This window comes from Cebidichthys violaceus, unplaced genomic scaffold (genome assembly GCF_023349555.1).
Source record: "Cebidichthys violaceus isolate CVI_PGR_0920_01 unplaced genomic scaffold, fCebVio1.0.p SCAF_86, whole genome shotgun sequence".
Classification (NCBI taxonomy): Eukaryota; Metazoa; Chordata; class Actinopteri; order Perciformes; family Stichaeidae; genus Cebidichthys; species Cebidichthys violaceus.
In genome coordinates, this window is record NW_027176971.1 from 240,156 (window position 1) to 259,610 (window position 19,455).

Below are 19,455 nucleotides of genomic sequence, written 5' to 3' on the forward strand. Positions count from 1 at the left end.
AGATCATGATAAAATGTGCTTAATGAGTCACTTTTAGGAGTAAAATGCCGGAATTGATTTCATCATATGTCATCAATATTTCAGTTTCTTGCCTTAAGTAAAGCTCTGAATGTTAATCGTCGTCTACGTGTGTCTCTAAATTCAAGATTAAGGACTTTAAACTTTCAAGTTGTGTTTTATTTAAGTCATTCTGGCGGTATATTCTCCTCTGTTCACCCTCCTTGTATCACTCTATCAGACACTTAAAGGTACAGGTGTGCACCTCAAGGTGTGTGTGATTTAGTGACATCTAGTGGTGAAGTTGGAGATTGCACCCAACTGAACAACCCTCCGCTCACTCCTCCCTTTCACTAAGAGAGCTAAGGTTTCCTTTAGGGAACGTAACAATGTGAAAGGATCTCTCTAGAGACAGTGTTTGCTCTGTCCTCTCTGGGCTACCGTAGAACATGGCCGTGGCGGACTCCGCCTCCAGCTCCCGGATAGAAGCAGAAAAGAAGGGCTCATTTTAACGAAAACACAATGATTATTTTAGGTGATTATACACTAATTAAAGCATAGTCATGAATATTATATCACATGTCTGTTAACAAATTCTACGCACTGCTCCTTTAATTTACTGTCCACCATTTTATTATAGTGTCCGAATACAAAGTGTGTTTTAATTCAGAAAAATATGTCACAATGATAACAAAAACGTGTGTTTTTAAATTTAAAATAAGTAACAAAACAACCACATGAAGTTTAAATTAAAAACACATACATACATGTTATATTTCTGCCAGTTTAGACACATTTATTGAGAAAAGTAGCCTCTTTATTCACTGAATGAATCAAATGTCTGTTTCATTCATAAACCTGTTGAATGCGCCCAACACACACACACACACACACACACACACACACACACACACACACACACACACACACACACACACACGCTCCTCTAAGCTCCGCCCCTCCCGAGGAGAGAGACCGGGAGACCCGCTGGTGAATAAGTTAACGTTCATTGAAAGAAGCGGACGGACGGATCCGGACCCGTCCTCATTTTTTAACCCGTCTCACCTCTGCAGGAGTCCCGCCGCTGTGGTCGGTGTTGGTCGGTGTTCGAGTCGCGTAACGGACCGGAGGACCGACCGGAAGCGTCCAGGTGAGACCTGCTGATCTGAACTGATCATCGATCAGCAGTCGGGCTCCTATAAACTACTGGACTTTAGTACACATTTGAGGTACTTGTACTTCCATGTTCTACTCCTAAATACTTCTACTCCACTACACCTGAGAGGTAAATATTATCTTTACTGCACCACATTTATTTACAATAGAGGTTTAATAGGATTTGATGTACTTAACAATATAACAATTCAACATGTTTTATGTGTTTTATATCAACTATATTAAACTAAACAGTAAAATATGAAGAATGCATAAGGAGGCCTAATAATAGTCCAATAATATATAATATATCATAGTGTCACGATTCAGCATCATAAGTACTTTTACTTTTGATATAAGTACACGTAACTTGCATACTTTTACATGAAAGACACGTTCAACGTAGGACTTTTACTTTCACAGAGTACACAGTACGCTACTTTTACTTAAGTAAAGGATCTGAATACTTCTAGTTACTTTGAAGATCCAGATTACTAATACATAACATGATCAACACATACATTATGATGTATTATTATGGATAAAGACATAAATGTACTGCATCTTTTTGTGTAATTCACAAGCAGTATATCAGCTTTCTACATAGAGTACTTTTGGTACTTTATTTTGATGTTAATACTTTTGTTCTTTTGAAAAAGTAACATTTTGAATGAGGGTATTTCTACTCTGTGGTTTTACTACTTGGACTTGAGTTAAATATGTGAGTACTTCTTCCACCGCTGTCTACGAAGTCACTACCTCTCCTTTAATATAATATTTCTGTAATATGTTCTATATTCTTCATGTCCTCAGTGGTGATCAGACATGTTTGTTTGTATAATATATATTTTTTAATATTCCTAGATCGTATTATTTTGTTTATGGTTTGTATATGAACTGAGCTTATATATAATAATATATATTTCTGTAATATTTAATGTTTCTATGGATCCTTTGTATATCGCTTATGTTTGACCGCCTTTTGTCGTCTTTAGGCCAAGTTATGAACTTTGTTGTTGAATATATACATATATACACACACATATATATACGTATATATATATATATATATACGTATATATATATATAAAATAACTTTTGTGTTTTAAAGAGTTCGTTCAGATTCACCAAAGTCACACAAATACACAAACAAACAGCAGTAGACCAGAAACTCCTAATCTACTGTACTAATACACTGACTATGTACAAGTACCTCATACAACCACACAACTAACCAGTAGCAAATACACACACTGAGATGAAACAGCAGTGAAGTCCTGAGCGTTACGTCATGAAAGCTGAACGTTCCGCTGGTGACAGGAACCTGTTTGTGACGATGTGTTCTGTCTGACAGCGTTCCTCGAGGTTTACAGACAACTCTTAACTCTACGTTCATATTTACACGGGTCAAAGTCCTGACAGGCAGCGTGACAACGATTACTGTCACCATGAACCTGTCAACAGAAAGACAAAAACACATTTTGAATTAAAATGTGCTCCAGTTTCACTCCGATTAAAACTGACATATCTAAGTTCAGTTTCTTCCTGCTGACAGCTTTATTTTGAAAGTCACCCTCCACTTCCTGGATGAACGCTTCTCTTTCTCTCTTTATCACTTCTCTGCTCCACATAATTGCTTTCAATTATTTCCTCACATTTTATTGTTCTTCTCAGATTTGTCATTAGTGATTAAACTCCCAGTTCTGTTCTCTGAGATTTCAATATATTTGGTCCATTAAATGTCTCACAATAGTGTTAAATATCAGGATTTCTTAAAGCCCAATGTGACGTAATCAAATGTATTGTTCATTGATAGTAAGCTGATAAAAGACGACTCAGCGTTTTTACACTTCCTGTTCCCTCGTCTCTAAGTCAACGTGTGTTTTTATTGAAATATAGTCTGAGTTTAAGACGAGCTGAAGAGATTCTAACGTCTAGTTCCTCCGTCAGGTGTGGCTGCAGTGATGTCATCGCTCCTCCTCCTCTTCCTCCTCCTCCTCCTCAGACGGGCCTTGGCACTGGAGTTTCGTTATCACGACAACCGTGAGATGGAGCGGTACCTGGTCCAGACCAGCGGCTCCAACCCGGACATCACTCACCTGTACAGCATCGGACAGTCGGTCAGAGGTAAGAGGCTCACCTGTCTGTCTGTCTGTCTGTCTGTCTGTCCTTCTGTCTTACTATCTGTCTGTCTTACTATCTGTCTGTCTGTCCAACTGTCCGTCCGTCTGTCTATCTGTCTGTCTGTCTGTCTGTCTGTCTGTCTGTCTGTCTGTCCGTCCATCTGTCTGTCTATCCATCTGTCCATATGTCTGTATGTCCGTCCGTCCGTCCGTCCGTCCGTCTGTCTCTCTGTCTTTCTGTCCTATGTGTAGAAGTCAAACTCATTTTTAAAGATATGAAACTATAGAAGTTCTTTACATTCACCAAACACAAAAAAAAACAATTGGAAACTTTATGTGGTAATGATGACATCATGATTCATAATCATCTCAATCTTGATGTCATAACTGTGGTTTTATCTGTGTGGTGTGTGTGTGTGTGTGTGTGTGTGTGTGTGTGTGTGTGTGTGTGTGTGTGTGTGTGTGTGTGTTGCTGTTTGTGTGTCTGTACGACGGGACTCTAAACGGTGGTTAATTTAATCTGGGGGACGTCTTAATCTGGCTAATCACTCAAACACACACACACACACACACACACACACACACACACACACACACACACAGCTAATCTGTGCTAATCTAGGACACCAGCTGGCCTGCGTCCAACCTGTGTGTGTGTGTGTGTGTGTGTGTGTGTGTGTATGTATGCAGCGAGCCAGTTTTTCCATCAAGTTGCTGTAAAGACACATTTTACTACTGCTTATACTGCTGTGTGTGTGTGTGTGTGTGTGTGTGTGTGTGTGTGTGTGTGTTACAGACTTGCTGTGGCCTGCAGAGCTTCATTCATTCCTCTGCAATAGTTACAGTCGTTGTGTTTACATGGAAACTTTTACACTCTGAGGTTCAGCACCAGTGAAAAGAAAAACTAAACTGCTGCAGAAACATTAATCACATTATTATAAAATGATTAAAGGATTAAAAATCATGCAAACATACTTTCTGGTTATCATGTCCTCTCCCTGATATTGCTCAGCAGGTTCCAGATTAAGAGCTGTTTCTCTTCAGCCAGCATTGCTACAGATCTTGACATCAAACCTAATGTGTGTGGTTGTGTTTTTCATTTTGTTTCAGTGGTTTGAGGTTGAGAGAACAATAATCCTCTTTCAGACGACGGTTAATGATCCATGAATGACTCGTTGGTGGGTCACTCACATCTCGTTAAACTTTAGCTCCAGTCTGAGTTCAAGTCACACAGCTAAGCTTCTGTCTGTCTTTAAAAGAAGACTTGGCAACCTTTACAAAATAAAAGAAACAACTTTTTTTTTTTTTTTTTTTTTTTTTTACATATTCCCAAAATTGTGATTGTTTTTGTCATTACTGATGTTTCTAATCTCAGTCTGATACGTTTACATGCTACAAGAATTCCTGTTATTTTGCCCTTATTCTGAAAAAGACAATATTCCTAATAAACTGTTCCCATATATCACTAATATTCCCGTTTACATGCTGCCGTTCATCTTCCGGTTAAACGACAATATCAACATATCTCACGTCACAGTCTTAATCGCAAGATGCTGCATTCGGAATACGACATAACTCAGAATATCCAAACTGAATATGTCTACACAAACTATATCAAATCTGGAATATCGTCATATTCTGAAAAATAGTGGAGGATGCACGTAAACAACCCCTCTGCTCTGTCTCTCTGCTACATGAAGGTGGAGAACGTCAACATAGAACACAAACTGTAACTTGTGTGGATGTAAAGAACGTTCTGTGTCCCTCAGGTCAGACGCTGTGGGTGTTGGCTCTCGGCCTCAGTCCTCGCCGTCACACCGTCGGCATCCCCGAGTTCAAATATGTGGCTAACATGCATGGAAATGAGGTGAGCGAACACACACACACACGAACACACACACACACACACACACACACACAACAGGACCCCTCCCTGTTGACAGGAAGCAGGAGACTAAAGAGATCAACAAAAGCCATTCAGAGTCAAACACTACGCACACACACTGGTGTAACCAGACGACGGACTGTGTGTGTGTGTGTGTGTGTGTGTGTGTGTGTGTGTGTGTGTGTGTGTGTGTGTGTGTGTGTGTGTGGTGCGCTGAGTCAACATTAAAGAATTAGACAGCATTATGAAACAAATCTGCAGATCGTATGACTTCAACAGCAGCAAACAAGCGACAGGAAGAAATAACTTTATTGACAGCAGTTCAAACACACAAACAGTGAGGAAGAATACATCTGCTAATGAGTCCTTTAAAGATTGTTAGAGCTGGCCAGAGATCTCCGGGGGTGCACCAGGATTGGTCTGCTCTGAGGTTGTCAAAATAGGATTTTGCGCAACGTTTTTTTTAGCTTAACTGCGGTTGTTTGAGTCCGTCACTGTTTGATAACCGTGAGATCTGAAGATGCTTCAGTATCTATGAAGTCCTGATTCCTTCAACGCAAGATGTGCCGTCTTTTATCCGCTAGAAAGGGCCTTAAGTCTGCCGTGAGGGAGCATTTCGGATATAAAACTGTGAACCGTGGATTAATTACGTCATAGTGTGGTTTGTCATGGGCCCACATTAAATATGCGATTCAATGCTTTCTAGTCACTAGTCTTAAAATGCTATTTTAAGACTAGTGACAACAAATGTGAACAACAAATCAGTGTTTAATAAATAAGTGTTTTTAAATACGGAGCAGAGCAGAGCTATATATATATGTATATATTTATATATAAATACATATATATACATATATATATATATATATGTATATATATATATTAAAAAAATGTAATTAAAATTGAATGTATAAATTAAAAGGAATTAGACAAAATAAATAAGTAAAATAAGTGATCTCCAAAAAAAATGTGTGAAGGAAACTCAGAGCGACTTCTGACCAGCATCTGGTTACCGTGGTGACGGCCTACGGGCTGATCACACTGTGTGTGTGTGTGTGTGTGTGTGTGTGTGTGTGTGTGTGTGTGTGTGTGTGTGTGTGTGTGTGTGAAAGTCAAAGGAAATGTCCTTAAATAGACAAGTCACGCCTCAACACACACACACACACACACACACACACACACACACACACACTTACACAGTGTGTTACTCAGTCAGCACACAGAGTCAGCGGAGTGTGTCGGTTTCGGAAGGAAACTTCCAAAAAAAAGGCCTTTTCACCGAGTCCACTCACACACATTACAACAGCAGGAATGTAGCCTCTGTGGAAACAGTTGAGAAGGTGTCGTGTAGAGATCGTTGTGTGTGTGAATGTCAGCAGTTTCCAGAGAGAGAATCTTCCGTTGTGACGTTAGTTTTATCTCCCGCGAGGCCGACTAACACTTAATGTCCTCGTTCATACTGCCAAGATGAAGAAACTTGATCCTGATATGGTTCACTAGACAGCGGTGTTCACCGTAACTAAAGTGTTGCACAGAACAAGCAAATTACTGAAGAATTAGGCATGAAAATGTGAACTTTTACAGTCTTGAAAACATCCTCTGAGGAGCATGAACGTGCTCAGTAAATCATGTGAAGTAGACAGTAGTTGTGCAAAAGTGTTGCACAGAACAAGCAACTTACTGAAGATTTAGAAATATCTCAACAACTATGAGATGGATTACCATACATTTTATTAACAGACATTCATGGTCATGAGAGGATGAATCCTACTGACTTTTATGATCCCCTGATTTTTTTTTTTTCTTTCTCCAGCACCACCAGCTGGTCAAAGTGTTCCCTTATTCTAAAAACTATGTCAACATCAACTGGATGAAATGGCATAAAACATCGTCTGGAAAGTCGTGGTTCCCAGAGGATGAATCCTTTGGCACAGCAGCAGATGAATGCAGACATTCTGTTTGTATAAATGTCGCTGTTTGTGAAGGCGTGTGCATTTTTTTCTGTACCCGCTCATCGTTTATACATCTGGCCCCCTGATAGGAAATCAGTTTGTTTGGCAAAACGTCCCAAAAACACAGGAAGCAAAACAACGTCCAAAATCAAACGCTCGGAGAGGGACGTTTCCGTCCTCGACGTTCAGACGAGAACTCGTCTTTCTTCTGACAGAATGCCGCTCAGTCAGCAGCAGGAATGCAGTCTGCCGCCGCTGATCCTGAGAAGTATGTACAGCGACGTCAAATTAACCAGACGTCTTTCGACAGCTTTAATCTGCTCCCCTCCTCCTCCGACATATTTCTGTCTCTATGGATGGCGACGTCTGTCATTTGGTATCTCAACAAATATATGATGGGTTGCAATGAAATCAAACAGAAGATGAACTTTGAGGATCCTGTTGCATCGCAATGAGGTTTCGCGTTGGTGGAATTTATTGAAATAACAATTGGATGGATTGTCATGAAATTTGGTTCCCACATTCATGTTCCCCTGAGGATGAGTTGCATTGAATTTGATGATCCACTGACTTTTTATCCAGCGCCACCAGCTGATCCAATTTTTAGTTTGTCCGATACTTTGATGTACCGCCCACTTTTTTTACACACCAAGTCCGTACTTTTAAAAAAACATACAAACTCACGTTACAAAAACGATCCTGAAACGTCAGTAATGTTTTTGAAACATGTTGTATGTTCTACAGTTACCTGTATTCATATCTGGAGCGGTAGTCACACTGTCGAGCGGATCTTTGTTTGAACAGTCCTGCAGGATTTTATGCAGACGATTTCCAAAATAAAACTAAGCAGCAACCATTTTGATACTCGATTATTCACTTTCAAGCAAAACATTTGCTGCTTCCAGCTTCTTAAATATGAGGATTTGTCTTTTTTCTTTCTCATAAATGAACGTAAATTGAATGTTTTGGGGTTTTACACAATAGAAGTAATCTGAGGACGTCTTTTTTGGGCTCAAGGAAATTGTGATTTATAGACTAAACAAAAGGAAACAATCTGCAGATAAAACAATAATGAAAGGAATCATGAATCCAGCATTAGAGGACCCTGTATCATATTCCAAACAGCTGTTTCGGGAGCTAAAAGAAGATGAACTGAAGCCACGTATCTGCCCCCAGCTTTGTTTTCTTAAAAACAAGAACATTGTGTGTTTGTGGACGTGTGTGGGCGAACAGAGGAGCGAGAGTTTCCCGTCTTTGACTCTGGAACTGTTATCGTTTGTGAGGACATTTTAACTAAAGTGAGGCTCGCTGAACGTTAGCTTACGTTAGCTAATGCACGGCAACGTAAACACCGGCGGACGGGCGGAAGCCTGTCGTCTAAACTCCGGAGGGAAAGCTGCCGTATCCTTCCATGGGAACGCCATAACGGAGAGGAGTGTGTCATGATTGATGAGGGCAGTAATACATCAATAATATGCCACGTCTGAATGCATTTTAATCACCACACAATGAGACATTTAAGACGAGTGAATTGCTCAATGTTGCAGCATTAAAAAGTAGAAGCAGAGAGTCACGGATAAAACAACGTGAGCCGCCGCTCCTTTCTAGTTCAAAGCCACCAGTTAGCATCATAGCTAAGCTAACGATAGCATTTAGTAGCCAGTCAGAGGCAGAGTAGGTGTGGTCTTCCCGCAAGGCATGCTGGGTGGGCTCCCCCCTCACATGTGCAAATAGGTCAAATCGGTCACTGACAAAGGCATAAAAAAAATAACAGTTTATGGATTTCTTTTACATTTAATTTACAACAACAAATATTTCTGTGTGTGCATCAGAAATATATATTTTAAAATTGTTGGTTTCTGTTTACATTTATGTTTATATAGAGACTTATCTGACGCCATGTCTGAGTCAGAATAAACTACAGTGTGTGTTTGAGGTGTCACACTCAACACAAAGCTCTGGATTGTAAAAGAGAAAAGAGAGTTCAGACGAGTGTTTGAGGGAAAAACAAAACGATGGCCGAAGGCAGAGCTAGTCCCGACGTGTGTGTGTGTGTGTGTGTGTGTGTGTGTGTGTGTGTGTGTGTGTGTGTGTATGTCAGCTCTGTAAGCACACACACACACACACACACACACACACACACACACACACACACACACACACACCTTTTCACCTTTTTCCCACCCTTCTCTCTTTCTGCCTCCTGAGGCTCTCATTCATTCACAAAGTTGTTGTTATTTTTCTTATTCTCCATCAAAACCCAGCCTCTGGCTCGTCTCCGGATCGCGTTTCGCTGACTCACAACATCACTTCCTCCCACACGGTGTTCCAGCAGGAGAGAACATGAAATGTCATGTTGGAAAGAGGAATGAATGAATGAATGAAAGGGTGAAACTGAGCAGCAAAGACAAGAGGAAGCTTGATTGTAGCTGTCGTTTGTTTTCACTCTAAAGCACCAGACTTCATTAAACTGCTAATCAAATTAACCCGAGAAAATGTGTGTGTGTGTGTGTGTGTGTGTGTGTGTGTGTGTGTGTGTGCGTGTGCGTGTGCGTGTGTGTGCAAAGGTTCTTGGCCGGGTGCTGCTGCTGCAGCTAATCGACGACCTGGTTCGTGGTTACCGCAACAACGAAACGTGGTCATTGCAGTTACTGAACAGCACTCGCATCCACATCCTGCCCACGATGAACCCCGACGGCTTCGACGCATCGAACACGGACTGCGTGTACAGCCAGGGCAGGTAAACGAAAGCTGCATTCTCTCTAGTGTCCACCAGGGGGCGACTCCTCTGGTTGTATAGAAGTCTAGTCTAAAATGACTCTACTTCTCTCTTGATTTATTCCCTCAGTAAACATTGTAAACATGAGTTTATGGTCTCAATCTCTAGTTTACAGTCTTCTTCAATACAGCATGATGTTCATTTAGTACATTATGCTCCATTTAGAGTCAAACAGACCATAAAGCAGGGGATGGTTTAGGGGCGGGGCTACACGCTGATTGACAGGTCTCTACCACGGCGTTGTGTAGTCTGGGACTTTTCCGTGTTTTCGTCTCACGACTTTATCTCTTTCAAAGGAAAGTTAATCGGAACATTTTGATCGCCTAAAAAATGTTTCAGCGTTCAGTTATCTCCAACCTCTCGTGTCACTTCTGGTTGCAAAAAAAACAAGATGGCGACGGCCAAAATGCAGAACTCGAGGCTTCAAAAACAGCAGGAACCAATGGCTGACTCCGTCCACTTCTTATATACAGCCTCACACTGATAGCTCCGTCAGCGCTGTTGCCTTTTGTTTGCACCGTTAGCTTCTTCTAGCCGCCGGCTCAGCCGTCGCCATCTTGAGAGCCGCGTGGAGGCAACAGATATGTTTTGAATTTTAAATGTTTTACCTTTAAAGATCCACTTATTCATTTTATGCATGTTAAAATTGAAATCATGTAAAGTCGTGTTTTGTTTACTGTTTCTGTTTTTGTCATGTGGTCCCTTATCAATATTAAAATATGAATCATTGGGGGTTTAAGGTGCTGGTTCTGGTCTACGCGCACAGACTAAACTGTGTGACGCTCCAACGCCCAAAACACTGTGATAAGCAGGAAACCAGACACACACACAGCAGATCTGTATCACACTCACAGATTACAGTCGCGGTTAAAGGCCCCTAAGTGTCTAATTAGTCGTGTTTTGACTTCTTCTTCATGTGCTGTTTATAGGAGGCACTCCTGTGTGTGTATGTATGTTTGTATTCATCACATTGTGGGGACTTAAATCTGTTCACACAGTCTCATTGTGGGGACAAAATGATGTGAACTGATTCAACTTTTAATCAAATTAACCAGAGAAATGACTTGATGTTTACGCTGCAGTTTATGTGTGTGTGTGTGTGTGTGTGTGTGTGTGTGTGTGTGTGTGTGTGTGTGTGTGTGGTCGGTCGGTTTGAGGTCATCACTTTCCAAACCATATAAGGAAACATGTCGTTGGAGCTCAAAGTGGAAACAAATCGGCCGATGAGATAATTTTACTTTCGGCTCGACACAGAAACAAACTGCTTTAAAGAATTTTATTGAATCAAATGTACGTCTTTATTGATTCTAGTGAGCTTCTAGTCTTATTTTTTTTTTAAATACAAACACATTTATCTCACACCATTTGGCTGGATTTTGGTTTTCAGTGGTTTGTTGAAGAAATACGTTAAATCTAAATTGAATGTCTGCTCCAGTCCTATTTCTATTTGTGAATTTAATTTTAGAAGCATGTTGGCTCAAGAGCAGTTAGTCACTACAAAATGGTATATAATAAATAAAAACACAGACATTTTATTTTGAAAATCCTAAGAATCGTCCAAGAAGTATTTTTCTACTTAATTACAAGTAAAAGTACAGACAAGTATCAGCAAGCTGTATATAAAGTAGTATATAAATAAATAAAGACACGCTCGCTTCCTGGAGCAGGAGGATTGTGGGAAACATGAGTGCCTTGCCCATGGGAGCCTCGGCAGCAGCTGCTGTTTGTTGCTGCTGATGAATATCTGGGTTATTATTATGGGATGGATTGAAACTTGGTTCGTGTTCCCTTCAGGATGAACCGTCATCACTTTAAACTCTTCACCATCAGATGTTTCACTGTGTTGAATGTGGTACACACTCTATATATATATATATACATATATATATAGAGAGAGATAAACAGTAGTTGTACTTTAAAATACACACTGTACTTCAACATGTACATGAAGTATTTACTACTCTCCTCTGTTGTGTTTGTTTACAGTTTACAGAAAAACTTGTAGGTCCTTGATCTTTTTAAATATTTATATTTATATAATCTTCCTCCCCCCTTCTTCCACCTCCTCTCTCCTCCTTCTCCTCGCTCTCCTTTCCTCCTCCCTCTCCTCTTCCTCTCTCCTCCTCTCTCCTCCTCTTCTCTCCTCTCTCCTCCTCCTCCTCTCTCCTCTCTCCTCCTCCTCTCCTCCTCCTCTCTTCTCATCCTCTCTCCTCCTCCTCCTCCTCCACCTCCTCTCCCTATCTCCTCTCTCCTCTTCCTCCTCCTCTCTCGTTTCCTCCTCTCCTCCTCCTCTTTCCTCCTCACTGTCCTCTTCCTACCCTCTCCTTCTCCTCTCTCTCATTTCCTCTTCTCCTCATCATCTCTCCTCCTCTCTGTCCTCCACCTACCCTCTCCTTCTCCTCTCTTGTTTCCTCCTCCCTCTCCTCCTCTCTGGCCTCCTTCTCCTCTCTCCTTCTCCTCTCTCTCCTGGTGATGTGTTGTGTATCTGGTTTGTTCTCAGTGGTGTTTGTGTGTTTCAGGCCCAATAATAACGGCGTAGACCTGAACAGGAACTTCCCCGATGCGTTCGCTGGTCTCCGGAGGATTCAGCAGCTGGAGGAGGAGCAGAGGGAGAACGAGGTCTGAGAGTCAAACACGTTCTGCTGCTGTTTAACATCCACTCATGATGTTCTGTGTTTATTCTTAAATGAAGTAAAGTGTCCACCAAGTGAGGATTCATCCGCCGCTGAAAATAGTTCCAATCCAAAAAGCTCTATTTCCTCCAGTTTGTTTGATTATAAATGTCAGAGCATCTGTTATTTATTCAGTATTGGTTCTATTTTACTCTTCTGTGTCCTCCTCTCCTCTCTCTTCCTGTTCCTCTCCTCTCCTATCCTCTTCTCCTCTCCTCTCTCCTCTCCTCCTCCTCTTCCTCCACTTACTCAACCTGCTCCCTCTCTTTTTCCTCTTCCCTCTCTCTCTCTCTCTCTTGTTCTCCGACCGTCTCTTCTCCTCCCTCTCTCCTCCTCTACTCTCTCCTCCTCCTCTCTCGCCTTTTCCTCACCTCGTCCACATCTCTCTCTTCCTCCTCCTCTTGCACCTCCTCAGCCCTGTTTCCTCCAGTTAGTTTAAATATAAACTACAGAGCGTCACCATCGTTTCTTTAAAACAGCGTGTTTGTAAGACCCCTCTGTGATTGGCCGGTCGCTGTGTGACGTGTCTTCAGGTCAGAGCTGTGATTGGCTGGTTGAGGACCGAGAGCTTCGTTCTCTCTGCAAACCTTCACGGAGGAGCGCTGGTGGCCAGTTACCCTTATGACAACAGCAACGGAGGTGAACTCACACACACACACACACACACACACACACACAGACACAGACAGTTATATCGTAGTTTCTGCTTTAAGTTGTCAAACATCAGTCAGACTCCATGTTTGTTGGTGTAGAAGTTAAACAACAACAAAAACTCCATGAAGACAAAACCAGAGAGAGAGAGAGAGAGAGAGACGGCGAGAGAGAGAGAGACGGAGAGAGACAGAGAGACGGAGAGAGAGAGACAGAGAGACGGAGAGAGAGAGACAGAGTGACAGAGAGAGAGAGAGAGACAGAGAAAGAGAGAGAGGGAGAGAGAAAGTAAAAGAAAGGGCACGACACAGAAACACTGTCAGTCTGTTAGTCCAGTTAAATACACAATAAGATAAATAATAAACACGTATGTTATCATATTTTATTTTGAAATCTAAATTAAATTCTTTAATTCATGCTTTGATATTTTACTTTGAAGAGTTATTTTTTTCCTATTAGTCTGTTTCTCAGCTCAACCCTTTGTGTAAAAGCAGACGTTTTCACGTTAATTCAATTAAAATCTATTTTTCGTTCGCTCGTGCAGGCGGCGAGCTGGTGGGCGGGGCCAGCGTCACGCCCGATGACGACGTGTTCCTTCACCTGGCCAAGGTGTACTCCCACAGCCACGCCTCCATGCACCAGGGAAACCTCTGCAGCGACACCAGGCCGTTCCTGGACGGAGTCACCAACGGATACCAGTGGTACCCTCTGTCAGGTCAGCACGCCGCTATTCATAGGATCCCACGGGATCCACGGCAGCCAATCAGGAAGAGGTATTCATTAACGCTCCGAGCTCAGTCATGAAACCTGCAGACAGAACTGAGATCCGGTTTCCTGCTGCAGAAACCGGATCTCTGTGAGCCGGATCGCCTGACAGAGACGTCACCTGAGGGACCTGAACTCTGCAGCTTCACACGGGGACAAAAAAACTCTGAACACATCAGTTAATGACTTATTGTATGTAAGAAATAAACCGCCTCGGTTATATATTTCAACTGTTCCATCAACCAAAAACCTTTAAGTCTCAGAGTAAGATGTGAAAATAAGCCGGTTCTACCCGGTTTACTAGCTTAGTTCCTCTGTTTCCAAATCGGGGGGACAGGAAATGCATCGTGCGCAAAGGATTGTGGGTGTTTTTAGGAGCACGTAGGACACACACACACACACACACATAAGGATCCTGGACATTGGGCTTTGATGATGTAGCATCCTTGAAGTTCAGCCTCTGAAGGATCCCAGTAGACTTCACAGAATCCTTAAAAGGATGAACACAAAGACACACATTTGGTTTGAAGTTTGAAAGGGAAATGTTCTCCTCCTTTGGACGCACGATATTTGTTTATGTCCTCTTACTCGCTCTTTGTCTCTCACACATTTAAGAAAGGACGTTCGCCTTTGGGTTCAAACTAAAGGCTCATAGAACCTTAACATGAAGGAGACATTTGTGGCAAAAAGATCAGGAACGTAACTTTGTTTTTACAAGGATTAGAATTTATATTAAGAGCTTAACTTTAACTTTACACAACTTCACCAACTTGTATCCTTTTTATTTAAAAAGATATTTGACATGTTGTGTGTGTGTGTGTGTGTGTGTGTGTGTGTGTGTGTGTGCAGGTGGGATGCAGGACTATAACTATGTGTGGGCTCAGTGTTTGGAGTTGACTCTGGAAGTTTCCTGCTGCAAGTTTCCTCCAGTCCAACAACTTCCTGCTCTGTGGACGGAAAACAGGAAGTCTCTGCTGGCCTTCATCCAGCAGGTCCACCTGGGTCAGTACCTGTCTGTCATCTGTCTGTCCACCAGGATCAGTACCTGTCTGCGTACCTGTCTGTGTACGTGTCAGTCTGTCCACCTGGATCTTTGTTTACATGTCTGTCTGTCTGTCCACCTGTCTCTCTGTGTACCAGTGTGTTTACCTGTCTGTCTGTATACATACTGTATATCTGTATCTACTGTATCTAACTATCTGTCTCTTTACCCGTCTGTGTGTTTACCTGTCTGTGTCTCGTTTGGTATTAAACTGAAACTGATCCAACATAAATACTGAATAACCCCTTGATGCTATCTGTGTGTGTATATGTGTGTGTGTGTGTGTGTGTGTGTGTGTGTGTGTGTGTGTGTGTTCAGGCGTCAAAGGCCGTGTGTTCGATGGCTCCGGAGTGCCGGTCCAGAACGCGGTGGTGGAGGTCAGAGGCCGCAGGAATATGTGTCCGTTCAAAACCGACCGACACGGAGAATATTACAGACTGCTGCTGCCTGGAAACTACAGCTTCACAGTAAACACACACGATAATACAGCGACCTCTAGTGGTGGAACATATATATATATATATTTTATCTCTTCAATCACAGTGTAGTAAAAACATGTTTGGATACATCTTTGTAATTAGGGCCCGAGCACCAAAGGCCCTATTGAAGAAACCCAACAGGAAGTCAGCCATTTTGGATGAAATGTGTAATTTTTTGCCATTTTACAGACGGCGTAAACTCTCCTCCTACAGATTTAATCAGATCGACTTCAAATTTGGGCAGTACAATCCAAAGACCCTAACGATCAACAGTTAGCAAGAGTTTGTGTTTTCGTGCGACGTTGTTGCTGTGGCGTGGCGCAGAAGAAGCACATTTCACCATAAAACAGGAAGTTGTTGAAACTTCAGCGTACTTTGTCCAATCTTCTCCAAATTTTTCAAACACCAGAAGGTTCCAGTCCTGAGGACATTTAAATGCCAATATAGGCACATAGCCACGTCCCGCACACTTTACCCTCATAAACCATTTGTGACAATCTCTTGTTGGAGGCATCATTGCACACAGCAGAGAGTTCCTGTTTCATTGTCAGTACCCTGTGGGACGCCTGTTGACAGTAGCAGAAGCTAACTAGCTTAGCACAGTAGCAGTAACTGGTATACAAATAGTCTTCATGTTGTGTTGTTTTCCGGTGTTCAGTTTGTTACGGTGACATTAACTTTCTTCTGGTTGACAGGTGACGTACCCGGGTCACGAGGTTTTGACGGAGACACTAAACGTCCCGCATGGTCCCGATCACTACTCCGCCATGAAACACGACTTTGTGTTACGCCACATCCCCACTACGACCGGTCGCACCTCGGCTCACCCCACCTCGGCTAACCTCACCCCTACCTGCAACTACACTTTACACCTGGAGGCAGGCGGAGCCACCTATAGGCCCTCGTGGACGGGGCTGAGTGCGGGGCTCGGACTGGTGGCGGCGCTACGATCCCTGATCGGCTGAAGAGGCCCGGTGTCGAACCTCAACCTGCAAGAAAACAAACAAAGAACAAAAACTGGTGGTCCTCCAGTAGTTTGTGAAGTTTCCGGATGTTTTCTGCTCGTGTTCATTGGTGGAGATTCACTCATCACATTTACTTTAAGTAAAAATAATTTATTTGACTGTGAGAAATCATTTTAAATGCTGGTGTGTTCAGCAGCTCACTTTGGGGCTTATTATTATCTCTGCCAGAAGGATCATGCGATCGGTCGCATGTGTGCGTACGTGACTGACTGAGTGAGTGAGTGAGTGAGTGAGTGAGTGACCACTGTATCTGTCCACGGCATAGCTCGCATTCTGCTGCAGAAACCTGTGTAATATTCTGGGTGGTCAGTTACGGCCACACGCTCAAGAAACTCTCGTAGTTAGAGTTGAGTCACACTTTCTCAAAACACCTTTTATTGCCTGTTTAATACTACCATTGGCTGCCTGCTGACTACTCACTCACTGCCTGCTGACTACTCACTCACTGCTCTTAACCAAACAAACACTGCTGAGTAATAATTGGATCAGTGTGTTTGGCTAACAGCTACAGAACTACTAGTACAAATACTGCTGAGTACCTCACGGCCACTGCTCTGCGGCTCACTTTTACTGTTGGCTGGATTGTTTGGCTTACCGCTAGCTGAACTACCGATACACCTACTGCTGAGTACCTCGCTGCCACTCAGCCTCTGTTACACAGCTGACAGTTTGAATTGTTTCCTTTTGGTTTTGGCAAGATTGCATAATGTGCCTGACACAACGACTTCAAGCCGGTTGCCTGCGTACATCGCCGCTTGTTTTTGAGTTTAAAGGATGTGTTTTTTACGACGACTTTGTGACTTTGAGTCAATTGTGGGTTGTCTTCTGGCGGTGATCCGCACTCTGCTGAGTTCACCTTTCTAGTTAATGGAGTACTGATTATGAAAATGTATTTCAAGAAGTGAAGTGAAACCACTGAAGAGCTGAACATGTGAGAGAGAAATTGGGGGTTTTCCGATTTCCTCTAAAAACCAATCCAGCCCCATACCCAAGACAAGGAAGAACCCCATAACTAAAGGATTTAAGGGAAAAGACAAAGGCAGACGTCAGGAGATTAATAGCACATCTACACTGCCACTTTCCTACATTATGGAGACGAGTTCTCCGCAGGAATAAGCAGGTTTAATCTGTGAGTTCTTTGTATTTAAATGGATCACAGGAGGGAAAACTACTGCCTGAGGATTTTTTGTGTCTTCCCTGCGGAAATGTTCCAGCGTGTTAAGAGCGTAGGTAGTGATAAGGCTCATTAAGTAAAATGGAGCTAGACCATGTAATTTTATATGTGAGGAGCAGCACTTTAAAATTAGCACTTGCAGGGAGTGTTTTTAGAAAGGGTGGTATTTAAACCAGAGGGCGTTGAAATGAAGCGATCCTGGTGACGCCACATTAGGCATCTATCTGAACTCAATGAGGTGCGTTTGATTCATCGTCAGACACGTTCATACGGGCGTTCATCCGTTCTGCTTACTTTATGTGTATATGTGTGTGTGGCGAGGGTTAAACCATCCCATACATTTACATTTATACAGGACAGTTTAGTCCAGTGGTCCCCAACAAGATAGGGAACGAGAAAAAACACAAAATATCCCTTTGCTCTAAATGTTGCTTGCTTTATTGTGAAATATGATCTTGTCTCTGATGTCGGTTGCGAGTAAACGTCCAGAAATGTGCTAAGAAATCAGCCACAGGAGAATCATCACGTTTTTAAGTTTTCTTCAGTATCACAGTGATCCAGTGATAGTTGTCTGTGCATTCATGTGAACACTGCAAACAGGAGCTGCTAATCGTTGATTCTGCATTTTTTCAATTCACTAACTTGTCAAAATGCTAAGAAATATAGGCTAAAAATGTTGCTTCCTGTTTACTCCCACAAAGCATTATGGGAACTGTAGCTTCCGAACTTAGTGCATTATTATCCCTCCCAAATAGAAATTAGACAAAATTCCATTTATATTTCTCTCTTATTTGTAGCCGAAACGGTTGGGAACCACTGGTTTAAACCAGGACAACCTGATGACTGGGAATCAAACCTGTGACCACCGTCTGTGAGGTGAGACTGCTGACCCCTTAGCTCATACGGTATCTGTACACAGTATATATATATATATATATATATGCAGTATATATACACAGATGTGTATCGGGTTCAGAGCAGCTCCAATGACAAACAGGTGTGACGCCCGTTTTAACGGAGGTCAGTGAACTCGTCCTGCGGCCTTCTGCACATTTAAACTTTATTTTTTTGCCAAATGTCTTTTTTTTTCTACTTTTGTACGGCGTGATATTAAATATTGCTTCATAACGGGATCCTCTGTGCCGTGTTGGTGACCGCCGGCTTCGGTCACACCTCCAGACCTCATGAATGTTTTCTACATTTCTGTTTCATGTTTCATGTTTCATGTTTCATGTTTCATGACGCTGTAAAACATGTCGGTGGATCCATTTACTACTGAATCCTACTGGACCTGAAGGAAACTGTCGGTGAACTGGTTCTCAAAGGAAACTTCACATTAAAAGCACAAAAAGAGCAAAAGATTGTAATGTTTTAATTGCGTTGATAAGAAGAAGAATGATTGTGGGATAAAAGGTGACGACGCACTAAATCATAATAATGAGAAAACAGGTTATTATTTACATTCAGAGTCATAATTAGATTTAAAAAAATAGATCACTTAATTCACAATCATATTTTTTGAAGGAAAAGTGATACATGTATTTGGCACCATTGTAAAAGTTCTGTGAACGTATATTTTTTTAAAATATTAAAAGCCAATATTTTCAGTTAGAACTGCAGCGACTGGACGACAAACAGGAGGCCAACAGGTAACATTCATTCTGCAGGATGTTTGTGTTTTTATTTGATCAATAAATAAACTTCATAGATTAACTGATCAGTAAAATAGTGCAGTGCAATGAGTACTTTTTGATAA

At 42.0% G+C, this 19,455-nt stretch overlaps 1 protein-coding gene across 2 annotated transcripts; it reads left to right on the forward strand.

Moving 5' to 3' along the window:
* Positions 1 to 1,081: 1,081 nt before the first annotated feature.
* Positions 1,082 to 19,049, forward strand: cpm (carboxypeptidase M). Of its 2 annotated transcripts, none has more exons than XM_068702579.1 (10): positions 1,082 to 1,147; positions 3,103 to 3,279; positions 5,045 to 5,142; positions 9,680 to 9,852; positions 12,411 to 12,510; positions 13,097 to 13,202; positions 13,759 to 13,929; positions 14,829 to 14,981; positions 15,340 to 15,488; positions 16,196 to 19,049. In XM_068702579.1, exons 2-10 carry the CDS (start codon positions 3,117 to 3,119, stop codon positions 16,463 to 16,465), a joined length of 1,383 nt encoding a protein of 460 aa, XP_068558680.1. In that variant the 5' UTR covers positions 1,082 to 1,147; positions 3,103 to 3,116; the 3' UTR covers positions 16,466 to 19,049. The 2 variants fall into 2 exon arrangements, with proteins under 2 accessions (XP_068558680.1, XP_068558679.1); XM_068702578.1 differs by having other exon boundaries at positions 1,098 to 1,282.
* Positions 19,050 to 19,455: the final 406 nt, after the last annotated feature.